Here is a 13,635-nt window from a genome sequence, read left to right as displayed (position 1 = left end):
AGAAGCCATCTCCATAATATAAAAGTGCAAGGTGAAGCAGCAAGTGCTGATGGAGAAGCTATGGCAAGTTACCCAGAAGCTCTAGCTAAGATCATTCATGAAGGTGGCTGCACTAAACAACAGATTTTCAATGTAGACAAAACAGCCTTCTATTGAAAGCAGATGCCATCTGGGATATGAAAATAGCTAGAGAGGAGAAGTCAGTGCCTGGCTTCAAAGCTTCACAGTGTCCCGTCAGCTGACTCTGTTGTTAGGGGCTAATGCAGCTGGTGACTTTAAGTTGAAGTCAATGTTTATTTACCATTCCAAAAATACTAGGGCCTTTAAGCATTATGCTAAATCTACTCTGCCCATGCTCTATAAATGGAACAACAAAGCCTGGATGACAGCACATCTGTTCACAGCATGGTTAACTGAATATTTTAAGCCTGCTATTGCAACATACTGCCTGGAAAAAAAGATTCCTTTCAAAATGTTACTGCTTATTGACAAAGCACCTGGTTACCCAACAGCAATGATGGGGATGTGTAAGGAGATTCATGTTGTTTTCATGCCTGCTAACACAACGTCCATTCTGTAGCCCACAGATCAAGGAGGCATTTTGACTTTCAAGTCTTATGATTTAAGAATTGTAAGGTAATAGCTGCCATAGAGAGTGATTCTTCTGATGGCTCTGGGCAAAGTCAATGGAGAACCTTCTGGAACGGATTCCCCATTCTAGATGCCATTAAGAACATTCATCATTTGTTGGAAGAGGTCAGACTATCAGTGTTAACAGGCATTTGGAAGAAGTTGATTTCAACCCTTGTAGATGACTTTGAGGGATTCAAGACTTCAGTGGAAGAACTCACTGCAGAAGTGGTGGAAATAGCAAGGGAACTAGAATTAGAAGTGGAGCCTGGAGATGTGACTGAACTGTTTCAATCTCATGACAAAACTTGAACATATGAGGAGCTGCTTCTCATGAATGAACAAATAAAGTGGTTTCTTGAGCTGGAATCTACTGCTGGTGAAGGTGTTGTAAACATTGTTGAAATTACAACAACGAATCTGGAATATGACATAAATTGGGTTGATAAAGCAGCAGCAGGGTTTGAGAGAATGACTCCAATTTTGAAAGAGTTCTGTGGATAAAATACCATCAAACAGCATTACATATTACAGAGAAATCTTTTGTGAAAAGAAGAGTCAATCCATGCAATAAATTTCACTGTTGTCTTATTTTAAGAAATTTTAAGAAATTGCCACAGCCACCCCGACCTTTAACAACCACCTGACCAATCAAGAGCTGTCACCACCAAGGCAAGAACTTCCATCAGCAAAACAATGATGACTTGCTACAGGTTCAGATGATTGTTAGCATTTTTTTTTAGCAATAAAGGGTTTTAAAATTAAGGTATCTACATTGTTTTTATTTAGCTAGAATGCTATTATTGCACACATTATAAACCACAGTATGTTGTAAACAGAACTTGTATAGGCACTGGAAAACCAAAAAAATTGTGTGACCCCATTTATTGCCACATTTGCTTTATTGCAGTGGTACGGAACGGAACCTGCAATATCTCTGAGACATGTCTGTACTCATCTGGATCTTACAATTTGTGTTCATTTTGTGTGTGTGTGTGCCTAGTCTTTTCTTCTATACATTTTTCTTGTTACAATGAGTGATGATTATATTTTTGATGGCTAAGCAGTATTCCATCCAATTGTATTACTATAATTAGCCTAATTGTTTCCTATTGTTGGACTTTTAGATTTTTTCTGTTTCTTACTATTTTAAATAGCTGTGCAGAGAGTATGATTGTATGTGGGACTGTTTTCTTCTTTTGACTTATTTACTTAGGATAAGTTTCCAATACAGGACTTGTAGGCTTGAAAAATATGAACATTATTATGACTTTTGAGCAATATTATATTGTCATCCCACTCTAAAAATAGTTGCACAGCATTCACCAATACATGAACATTACTACTAATCCCCAGTGTCTCTGTTACATCCAGCCCTGAGAAGTTCAATGATTAAATGAGAAATTGTGCAAATTCCTAAATAAAACACTGTCCCTAGGTGTGAGTCTGTATTCCTTTGGTTGTTGGTGCATGACTTCTGACCCTCTGACTTTCTATTAGTTCCTCTGGAGCTAAGGCAGGAAGTCAACAGCCAAAGAGGTCCCTACCCATCATCCCATACAAAGGGCAGAGGATGAGTGTGAGAATCACAGCTGAAGCAGGCATGCCAGGTTGGGCTTGGGTAGTATGTCCAAAACGGAGCGCATAAGCTCGTGATGCCGAATGTGAGCCTCAAAATAGGAGTAAATGCATAAACTGGGGAAACCAAAGTCAGGTTAGGTGCAGACGTCAAGAGAGCAGGTAGTGTGAAAGAAATCCTCCGCCAGGTTTTTATATAAATGTAGGTAACAGCTTCATGGCAGGACAGGTCTGTCTGAAGGGGCTGGAATAAACAGATGGCAAAATCAATCAGATTTCCCCATTTTGGTAACTCATTCTTGTTTTGTCTTATTTGGATTTTCTGGTTTTTGCTTTCAACATTTAACTTTTGTTTTTGTTTTTTGAGTCAGAGTCTCACTCTGTTGCCCAGGCTAGAGTACAGAGGTGCAATCTCGGCTAACTGAAACCTCCGCCTCCTGGGTTCAAGCGATTCTCCTGCCTCAGGCTCCCGAGTAGCTGGGATTATAGGCACACACCCCCATGCCCAGGTGTTTTTTGTTTTTTTTTTTTCTATGTTTAGTAGAGAGTGGTTTTTGCCATGTTGGCCAGGCTGGCCTTGAACTCCTGACCTGAAGTGATCCACCCACCTCGGCTTCCCAAAGTGCTGGGATTACAGGTGTGAGCCACCACACCTGGCCTCAACATTTAACTTTTGAAGTCTTGATTTTTTTTTCTCATAAGTGAATAATTCCTTAAAGTACATATATATATATATTTGTGTATGTAGTTACTTGTGTATATGTAATTAAGCAAATAATTTTTCTAACCTATTTTTTTCATTTTGTTTTTGGAAACAAAATATAATTTATTTGCCCTGTAGTTCAAATTTTATAATAACTGAAAGCTGATGTGTTTTTTCATTGTCTTCTTAAATCAATTGCAAAGGTATGATACTTACAAGTTCTTGTTCCCCATTAAGTGAAAGAATTGTATTTTTTAAAAAAATGGCATTTTACTTTGGCTACTATGTCCACAGGATAAAAAGGAAGGGCATTTCAGAGGGAGAAATTGTTTCAAAATGTTTTGAATCACTTAGCAGTTTAACCCTTAAAATGATAGTTTCTGGAGTTTTATTATTTGGAAGGTAAGTCTATGCGGGCAAATAGTTAATTGGCTTAGCCAAGAAATCAGACAATTCAGTAATTCAGTGGGGAAGTGGGGTATCAAGCCAGCTGATTGATTAGTATCACATGGAAGAACTAACCAAGGGATTTAATTTCTGGATTTTGTCCATTGCCTTTGTTACTGCATAAACATTCTGATTCATGAAAATGTAAACTATTTTAGAATATTCTGCAAGTTTTAGTACTTACAGGCAATAGTATCTTTTCTTTTTATTGGGTTGAATTATATTTTGCACACCCCCATGGAACAATGTTTCAGTATTGAATGTCAGTGTTAGAGATTTAGGAAGAGGAACAGTTTGGTGGCCTTTAGCCAGGGTTGCTTTTAGGAAACCCATCTATGACACACCCACAAGGGTACATGTCAGGCTATCTGGGCAGCTATTAATGATTGAGAATGAGCTGAGGAGGATTAAGCAGGAATTTTTCTCAGCAGGAGAACCTTGACTCTAGATTATTGGTGGTCTTAATGAAGAAACAGATCTATCTGCTGGCTTGTGTCACTCAGGAGTCTGTGGCAGCACCAGGGTAACCTGAATCCTGGTCCAGAAATCTCCCCTAGATTCCTAGTAGACTCCATGGTCAGAAGAAGCCATTAGGTCTAAATCCATGTGGTAGCTAAGTGCCTCTCTCTTCTGTATGCCAACTACATCATCACAAAGATCCTCGTGCTGATCTAAGGTCCATCTTATCCTCTTTGTCCCAACATCTTCATTTAGGTTTATTTTAGCCCCCTCTCACTTCTTACTTACAAATCCAATGTGCAATGACAAAATCACACTTTTGTACACATTCCATATAATATAAAAATGTAGGGGAACTAACACTTATCCAGTATGTGGGACGGCAACTGTTTGACGTTCACATGACCATTTCTTTTAAACAAATAAATGTGTATGCTTTGATTTAAAAATAATTTCAAAGATATGACACATCCCAAGGTAATCTACATTCCATAAAGACAAGTAGACAAAATGTAATGATATTTATCAAAGGGGATGGAAAATATGTATGTGTTCAGCAGATTATACAGATTTTTTTTTCTTAGAGCAGTGGTGGATTTTTTTTCTCCTGCTTAATTTATACCCCATGTCACTTTTGTTGGGCAAATCAAATACAGGGAAGTGAGAAAGGATGCTTAATATTCTGACCCTTCTGAAATAGGTCTTGGTAATGAGATCATTTTGCCAATGCATGAGCTGAGGAAAAACGGCCCTTTTAGTATCCCCAGTTCTAGTCTGAAAAATTACTACTACTTGCTCTTTAAGAGCGTCTTATACCAAATTGCTGTCCTTTAAGTTCATAATCAGTTCTGTCCCCATGGTTCCCTGAAAACTTAATAACCCCAAGGTGAAACTGACGGAGGAAGCATAAAGTGAGGCATACAACCTCTTAGGCACAGGCTCTGTCCTGGGGTCAGCACCAACAGATTCTAAGACAAAACCACAGAGCACCTGTTGTTCTTGGAAAAGCATCTTGAAGGACAGCAGTCAAGGCTTCCATCGGGGGCTTCCTCTTTGGGAATCCAGGCCTTCACAATATTTTAATTCCTTGTCTGACTATAAACAACCGTCTTTGAACCCTTGGGCTACTTCTACTAATGGAAACTAATGTTGATTAAATTTTTATTTCCTTAGGACCACTTAGAAAATAAGTACAAATCATTTGAAGATCTCAGTGATCAAAAGTGCTCTTCAATTCTAAATCTGGGATAGTATAAGAAGAGACCTGAGCTGTGGGAGCCTTGATCCCACTGGGTATTTGTAGGATCATTCCCCATAAAAATTCAGATTTCCACTGTCAGGTACGAAAAACTAGTTATTTTAACATCCCTACCTGCCACCCCCCCACCCAAACAAATTTCGTGACTTGAATGGAGGGACGTGATGGCTTTCATTTTAAATGTGAAGGTCCATTGTGAAGAAAAGAAATAGTCTTACTTAGGTAGAAACTGTAGGTGAGCAGATTTGAACTCTAGGGTCACACCCTTTCTGACAATTATGGTGGAAGGCATGGGACAGTGGGTTTTGGAGCTGGGGCTCTGGAGTTAGCCAAACACATATGTTTCAGTTTCAGTTTCAGTTTCCTCCTACTGACTTGAAGAGTTTAGAAATGTTGACTCTTCTTTCGAGCCTCAGTTTCATCATATCCAAAACTGTAGTGACAGAATTACCTATCTTGGGGTTGCTGTGAGGATTAAATGAGATACTTCAGTAATGATTAGCCTTTATATTCTAGGGCAGTGGTTTTCAAACTCTGGCCTGCATAAGAGTCACCTGGAGACCTGCTTAAAACAGATTTCAGGGCCGGGTGTGTTGGCTCATACCTATAATCCCAGCACTTTGGGAGACTCAAGTAGTCAGATTACCTGAGGTTAGGAGTTCGAGGGCAGCCTGGCCAACATGGTGAAACTCCATGTCTACTGAAAATACAAAAATTAGCCTGGCATAGTGGTGCACACCTGTAGTCCCAGCTACTCAGAGGCTGAGGCATGAGAATCGCTTGAACCTGGGAGGCGGAGATTGTAGTGAGCCAAGATCGCACCATTGCACTCCAGCCTGGGCGACAGAGCAAGACTCTAGCTCAAAAAAAAAAAAAAAAGATTTCTAGGTTCTGCCACAGTTTCTGATTCAGTAGGCTTAGGGTGGAGGTGGAACCCTAGAATTCACAAGTCTCACAAGTTCTCAGATCAAGCCAATATGGCTGGCCTGGGGACCACAGGCTAAGAAGCTGAATATGATACAACAAAAATAGTTTAGAGCAAGTTCTCAGATTTTAAAAAATTAACCACAGTTCATTAAGAAGTAGTTTGTGTATAAACTAGAAAGACTTGCTATTGGGAGTCCAGAGCCCTAGGTTCCTGTCTTATCTTTGCCACTAATGTACTGCGTTGCCAAAGAAAAACCTCTCAACATCTCTATTTCATTTTTTTGTTGTCTTCGTCTTGTATCTTCAGCAGGTTGTTGTGCAGATCAAATGAAAGAAATGTGTTACAAAACTTTAAGCAGTATTAACATATAAAACAGTGAAACTGTGGAGTCGCTGCTATTATTATAGACTGTGAGTGTGACTTTGCCTTCCTGTCATAGAAATGCCTTTGATTAAGCTACAGATACAAGGCTGTATCTTCTTAGGAAAAGGAGATTTAAAAAAATCACATATCTGTCCCAGCAAGGGTGTTTGCAGAAACAGCCAAGTCTTTTATAATAAATCACTTTTATTTAGATAAATCAAGCAGATATTAACTAATCTCTTGACATTATTTTTGCATCCTTTTTCTATGAGTGATACAAAATGAAGTTGCCCTTTCTGAAAACCCTATAATTTGTATCTCAATTTGAAGGAGGTGTGATCAGCTGGCCTATGTGGTTGATGTGACTAACATTTATTGAGCCTTACTAAGGGCAAACTCCTCTGGGCACGTTATAGGGACTACTGATAAAATCTACCCAAAAGCTCCACTGTCAAGGAAAAAAGCTCTGTTTATACTTTCACACCATCAATACATGCTGAAAGCCAGGATTTGAACTTGCTTAATATTCACTCTACAGCCTAAGGTCTGTTAATCGCTGGTAGCCTGATCTTTCAGCTATGCAACTAACCTATTAAGAGTGATACCTACCCACTGATTAATCTTTGTGCTCATTGTTGGTATAAATACAGAAAATGTTATTGTGGTAGCTTTCTGAAGATTGAAATCTACTGTCTTTGTATTGGTTAGGCATAATTTGAGATAAAGTTCAAGATTTTAAGATGCAAGATTCATTGCACGGAAGTAATGTTCTTGTCAGCCTCCGAATGGGTAAAGGGAACTTATGTTAATTCAGCCAACATTGATTAAAGCTCTGTGTTAAGACAAGTAAGACACACCTTCAAGGATCACACAGTTTAATTAAGAAGTAGGACTGTTAGGTGTTCCTCTGTTCACAGGTGAATTGTAAAGCCAGAAAGGATGGGAAAGAGGAGGAAATTAGGCGAGGGTGTGGGAAGGGGCAAGGAACACTAAGAAGAGCTGCTCCAGGACTCTTTGAATTTCTAATGAGCATACTCCTGCAGCTGGAGCTTTAATTACACATAGATGCTCTCTGTGTTCTTTGTAGGACAACCTCTCAGAGTTTGAACAGTGGTTGCTGTCTGAAGGCATGGGCAGGTTAAATTACAATTATTATCTGACTACTACTTGAAGCCCAGAGATGACTACCCTTTCACAAACAGCCTCCAAACCATGTGACGTTGTGACGTTTTCAACACTCCTGCTGCCCCCCACGACCCCCGCTCCATATTCAGACTGATAGTAATTCTCTAGAGCAGCAGTCCCCAACTTTTTTGGCACAAAGGACAAGTTTTGTGGAAAACAATTTTTCCATGGACAGGCGTTGTGGGGATGTTTTTGGGGTGAAACTGTTCCACTTCAGGTCGTCATCATTAGCTAGATTCTCATAAGGAGTATGCAACCTGGATCCCTCACATGCACAGTTCACAGTAGGGTTTGTGCTTTTATGAGAATCTACTGCCACCACTGATCTGATAGGAGGCAGACCCCAGGCAGCAATGCTCTCTTGCCTGTCACTCACCTCCTGCTGTGTGGCCCAGTTCCTAACAGGACAGAGACCAGTACCGGTCCATAGCCTCGGAGTTGGGGACCCCTGCTCTAGAGGGATTGCTCCAGTCACAACTGAAACTTTTTTTGCCACCTTACATTATTGAAAAGTGTCTTGGTTGTTTATGCATCTCATTTGTTGACAGACTTGTTTCCTTTAGATATAGTGAACCTGATGAATTACTGGAGAGTATGGACAAGAGAGGTCTACAGAGAATGTAAGGGAGACAGAGCAGGAGACAGAAGGTGGCCTTTGCCTATAATTGGGGAACCCACCATTGCATTCACTATGTTTAAGTCCAGAAAGGTAATTATAATTTAACTGTTCCACTCAAGACATTCTAACATACATCTAGAAAACATGCAAAAGTATCCTTTAGATTAGAACAGATGGTCTTCTAATTGGGTTTTGAAACACAGGTGATTTCACAGAGGAACTATGAAGTCCATTAGCCGGGGCTGTTTCTGATGAAGCTGAGGGAGGGTAGAAAATCACACTTGCTCCTATAAATTGGATCATATATTTGATACCTTTTGATTTGAAAAAACAAGCATTTAAGACCCAAGTTGACCCAATTTCACATGTCAGGGTGAAAAGAATTTGTTAAGAAGTTCAGCCTTGTAGCCTAATACCACCCTGAAAGAACATTCTTGAAGTTTTATGTTAATTGAGCACCATTAGCTGTGTGCTCATTAATTTCTGGTCAGGAATTGGTTTGCTTAATGAAGAAGTGATCTAGTGAGCACATTTGAATGACTCATGTTCATAGATTTTGATATAGTTTTATAAAAATAAAAGGATAGGGAACACATTCCCATTTTTTTAAGTTAGGAAAATGCAAATAGTATTCTTTAGTCCATGCACAAAGGGGATCACTGGTCCTTGAGAAAATCAAAGAATAAATATTTTCTTCCCTTTATTACTTAAAACTTCATCCCTTACTTTTCCTTTTCTTTATGTTTCCCTCCTAGCTTTACAAAAAAATTAAAGCTTGGTGATTCGTTTTTGAGGAATCAAAGGGTAGTGAAGCATTAAGAATAAAAAATCAGTGGCACCAAGTTGAACAGTTTAAAAGTTATTTTTCTTAGCAGAAGCATTAACTAAGCAATGGTACACATGAGGAGAATTCACTGCTTTCAATTTTCTCTTTAAATAGTATTTTCTTGATTGTTTTACTTACTACCACTAAATTATACTTAGGATGCAGAAAATACCCTTCTTATTTTCACAAAAATAATTTTAATGGTAGAACTTCTGAATGTTTATTGTATTTTCCTTATAATGTTGCCCTACGTGTAATTAATGATGTTAACTAATATTATTAATTAGTGATATATATAGTTGCCTATTCTTCAATGTTGTAAATTTCTTATTCAACTCCTTAAATACTGCAGTTACTTCCTTAAAATCTTTACTGTTGTATTTATTACCCAACAATCAACAAGTGCTTACTTAGCCCCCGTGGGGCTCTGCAGGGGACACAGATTTGCACCAATAGATATAGTTCCACTCTAGGAGCACTTTTAATCTGGTTTAAATGCTAGATGCCCTTGTGGGTTGGTAGTTTCAGTAGAGTGCCACAAAGAAGCTTGAGCTACATCTTGAAGGATATTTGGAACTGGTGAGATCTAGAAGAGATGTGAGTACAGTTCACCAGAGAATGCAGCCACGCCAACCAGAGGCAGAGGAGGGCCTCCATGGCTGGAGGGAGAGAGAGAGCAAGGAATTACTTGGTGAGAGAGGACTCTGGAAGGTGTGAAGTCCTTGAATGTTTTTCTAGGGAATTAAGGTGATCTCATGTAAACCCAAGGCTCTTAAGGGATGGATCAGAGAGTGTGAATCAGGATCACCCTGGGAACTTAATCTATAAATTTCATCTCATTCACACACACACTCTCTCACACTCACTCACACACTCATTGATACACTCATTCACATCTTCCCAAAGAATGAGACAATTCTCCCATCATGTTTGAGAACCACTGCATTAGAGAATCATAGAAAACTTTGTGATGGGGCCCTGATGCGGCAAGGGAAATCAGCTCTACAGCTGTGTGCACACTTACAGGGCCAACATGAAGTCCTAATGAGCCTGAGCTCTTTCAATGGGGAACCTAGGTTATCATAAGGATGAAGCCATTTTATTTAGATCAAGTGATGGCAGGCGATGCCAGGCCACTTGCCGGTGCTACAGGAAGGACCTTGGAAGGCAGGCAGCCCACAAAGTCAGCCAGCACTGCTGGGCAACTGCACAACAGTCAGGTTGGCCTTGGAGGCACTATCACTGTGCCAACCCACAGGCCAAAACAGCAAGGAGTCGAGGCTACCAGGAGTGGCTTATCTGACTGCATCAAATGGCATAAGGTGACAGATATTTTTGATACAAGCTGGGACTCTGGCTTTAAATCTGATAGTTGGATCTGTACAAAATTATGCTATCCTTGGAGCTGGAAGAGAAACAACCTCATCTTCCAAATGCAAATATCCCGAATCAGAGAACACAGGTTACTCAGCCAAAGCTCCTCAGCTACTGAGCAGCAAATCACCAAACCTCAAGAAAAGGCTTGTAGGACTAAAGTAGTACAACTCAAACTTTTACCACTGGACCTGCACAGCTCACACCACCCCACCCCACAAACCACTGTTTTGTTTCTTGGTTACATGGCTTTTGTTTGAGGCACTAAATACTTCACTACTCTTCTCAGAAAATTATCTCTTTATATTCTCAGTTGTCACCACTTCAAAATTCTGTTTTTTGCTTCTTAAAATCATCTGTTCTTCATTTATTCTTCCATGTATTTATATATTTATTAACTAAATATTTATGGAATGTCTATTTTGTTCCAGGTATTATACTTCCATCCTTATCTGGTCCCATAATATATGTGAGAGGATACCTCAAAATAATAAGCCATTGAAAATGCCATTCATTTCTTGACATTACCCCAGTGTTGGCAATTGAATGACTACATATATAAGTCATAACCAATTGCATAATTTCTAAAACTGCAATTGATCCCACTTTTTTCAAGAACTGCTGAACAGCATATATAATTTCAGACCCACCCTGAAAGTCATGCAGAGTTTTTGACCTGCAGTTTAGAAGTAATCTGGCTCAATTTTCTCATTTCCTAAAAGCCACAGAGCAGAACCAGGCTATAAGCCTTCCCACTCCTTGTCCAGTGTTTTTTCTACCTCATCAAGCCATTACTTTGAAAATGTCTTTTCTTTGTAGTCTTCTTTAAAAGTAAAACCACTTTTCTTTCTGAATAATGTGTCCTTACTTTCAAAAAATGTCTTTGAAGGCAAATTTATTTAATCTCCTGAGAGTTTTTTCAAACCCAGGCAGTCTAGTACCTTGTACCTAAAGAACATACAATTTTAGCACATAAAGTTCCTAGGTGTAAAGTGAGTCGGTAATAACAAGTGCAATATCCCAACATTGGTGGCATCTTTTGCTGGGGGTTTTTGCCTTTCACTCCTGGCTCAGGCAGCACAGACGTTATCTATGCATGCCAGGCTGGTCCTGAGGATTAAATTAGATGAAATGCTTTGGAAACTGGAAGGAGCCTAGCAATGTAGGAGCTTGCTGTTATCTCCAATAGTCTCTCAAAGAAGGCCAGGTGGATATTCATCTTTGTATCCCAGGCATCTAGCAGAGTTTGTTCAATAAATATTTGTTGAAATGAAATGAATGAAAGATTTGTCAAATGTCGTGTTGAGAGCCAGCACTTGGGAGTCAAGCATGTCACAGAGTCTTTGTGTCAAAAATGACATCAGAGGAAAATAGGTGAATGTGACATTGTTGGGTATCTTACTTAATATGGACAAATAAGGCTTTTCTCTGCACTGATTGCTCCATCTGAAAACCAATTGCCTCCCATTTTGTATGGTTTTGTATTCATTCTCGAAGCCCAGGCACTCTTTTGCTCTAAGGGTTTCCTGACTTGGATGTTAAGCGAGCTTCTAGCCCTGGCTTGTTTCTGTGTTGTCAGGCACAGATAAAGGCATGGTGGAATTTGCCTATTCCTTTGAGTGAAGGAAACTGTCAGAAACATTGTGGTCAGCCTTTAGAAACTCTCCCACGTTGGTTCCAAAGAGAACATTTGTGTGTGTGTTTGCTTTGGTTTTGAGAACTAAACACCCCTTTGACATTACGTGCGCCAGCTCCTGAACACTGGGGTGTTTCAGAAATGATGCCATGGGCACATGACGCAAGAAGCACTGCCCTGCTTTAGCAACAGGAAGAAAAGAGACCTGAAGGAGAGGCTTAAAGAACAGAGGGGAATGAATGGAAGTGTTTCAGAGAGGACAATGCTGAGGGGCACCCCACAATTAGAGAGGATCACCCCCACCCCTCACTGTCTATTGCATTTTTGTCCTTTTAAAATTATTGAAGAGGATATAAAGGCTCCGAATGCTATTGGCATGGCATCTTTCCCCGTAGCAACATCAAAAGGCTTGGGTCACACTGGGTAGGAGCAGGCTGCCTCCAAGCAACTTGGCCACCAAACATACCTGGATGGATTCGTCCCTTCCCCGAAGCAATTTATTAGGGAAGCTCACACCTTATATTGATATGTTTCCTCTCTTTTTCAAAGGAGGGATAATTGTGTTTCAAATATGATTTTCTAGCAGAGCAAAAACGGTAATTTGTTTTTGCCCTCAGTGGCAAAATTCACATTTTGATCAGAGCACATTCAATCTCTAATACATTTTACTGAGTACATAGGTAGCATCTTATTAATGAGACAAGGACATTGCGGACACTTGCTTCCTTCCGTATTTCTGTGTTGGGCACCCCGTGGATGCGGTGATATGAACATTAGTTATGCAGATGAAGTCTCTCATTGCCAGGCCCTGAATCCTCTCACTCAGGTATTATCTATACGAGTTTATCTGTCCAGTGGGATATTAGTAGGGTGCATCCCCTGGTCGGTTCTCAACCAGGGAAGCTCTCCATCTCCAACCACATCATCCCCCAAACCATTTTTCTCCCTCTCCCTTCCCTTTGAGCCCTTCTTCTTTGGAAATTCACCAGTGGAATTTTTCTCCCCACATCTCTATGGTGAGTTTTCCCAGCTTTGGAAGGCTCAGTTGCCATGGTAGCGAGCCTCCTCCGCCTGGAGCCGAGCTGGTGATTTCGGAAGAAGAGATTGTGGCGGTAGGAGGGAGGGGAAGAAAAGTCATTAAAGTCGGCCAATTAGTATGCAGGGCCAGTGCCCCCTTGCAGCTCCTCTCACACGAGGAACAGCCAGGGCTCTTTAGATCCCTGCCGGTCGAGATGCAATAAAGCAAAGGGAGAGGAGACCTCTTAGCTGTGCACCTGTCTAAAGGCACCTGTCTGGAAGAGGCCTTCCATGGCCGCAGTCCAGGGAGGAGCCAAGTCCTGCTGCCACCCCACAACCAGCGCCTCCTACTCCTCTGACCTCCTCTCTTTTGCTTCCCTCTATTTTGAAAACAGAGCTTCATGGAAAGACTCCAGTGAGGGAGGTCCTGGAATGTGGACCAGTGGTAAAATCTACCCTTCAAGGTCTCATATATTTCGTTATTTTTCTAGTTGGTGTCTGGTTGTTCATCTACCAGTTGAAATGAGGGACAAATATAAAATGTGTCCCAGGATATTGGTGGCTGCTCGATACCTGGGGGTATCAAGTTGGCTGGGGGTAGCCAACTTGGAT

The 13,635-nt window shown here is 40.4% G+C and overlaps 1 protein-coding gene across 5 annotated transcripts in view; it reads left to right on the top strand.

Moving 5' to 3' along the window:
- Positions 1-13,635, top strand: part of NTRK2 (neurotrophic receptor tyrosine kinase 2) — a 362,023-nt gene that overhangs the window by 311,339 nt on the left and 37,049 nt on the right. Inside the window, exon 17 of one of the 5 annotated variants that reach the window (XM_063636289.1) lies at positions 8,115-8,739. The exons of the other annotated variants lie outside the window; for them this stretch is intronic. Within the exon in view, the coding sequence (XP_063492359.1) occupies positions 8,115-8,120 (6 nt within the window). The 3' untranslated portion in view covers positions 8,121-8,739. Of the gene's footprint in view, positions 1-8,114; positions 8,740-13,635 lie in introns of those variants that run through there. 5 annotated transcript variants of the gene reach the window in all.

The sequence above is a fragment of the Symphalangus syndactylus genome, chromosome 3 (assembly GCF_028878055.3).
Source record: "Symphalangus syndactylus isolate Jambi chromosome 3, NHGRI_mSymSyn1-v2.1_pri, whole genome shotgun sequence".
NCBI classification, from domain to species: Eukaryota; Metazoa; Chordata; class Mammalia; order Primates; family Hylobatidae; genus Symphalangus; species Symphalangus syndactylus.
The sequence above is the reverse complement of the archived record's forward strand: the minus strand, read 5'-3'. Positions and strand labels throughout refer to the sequence as shown.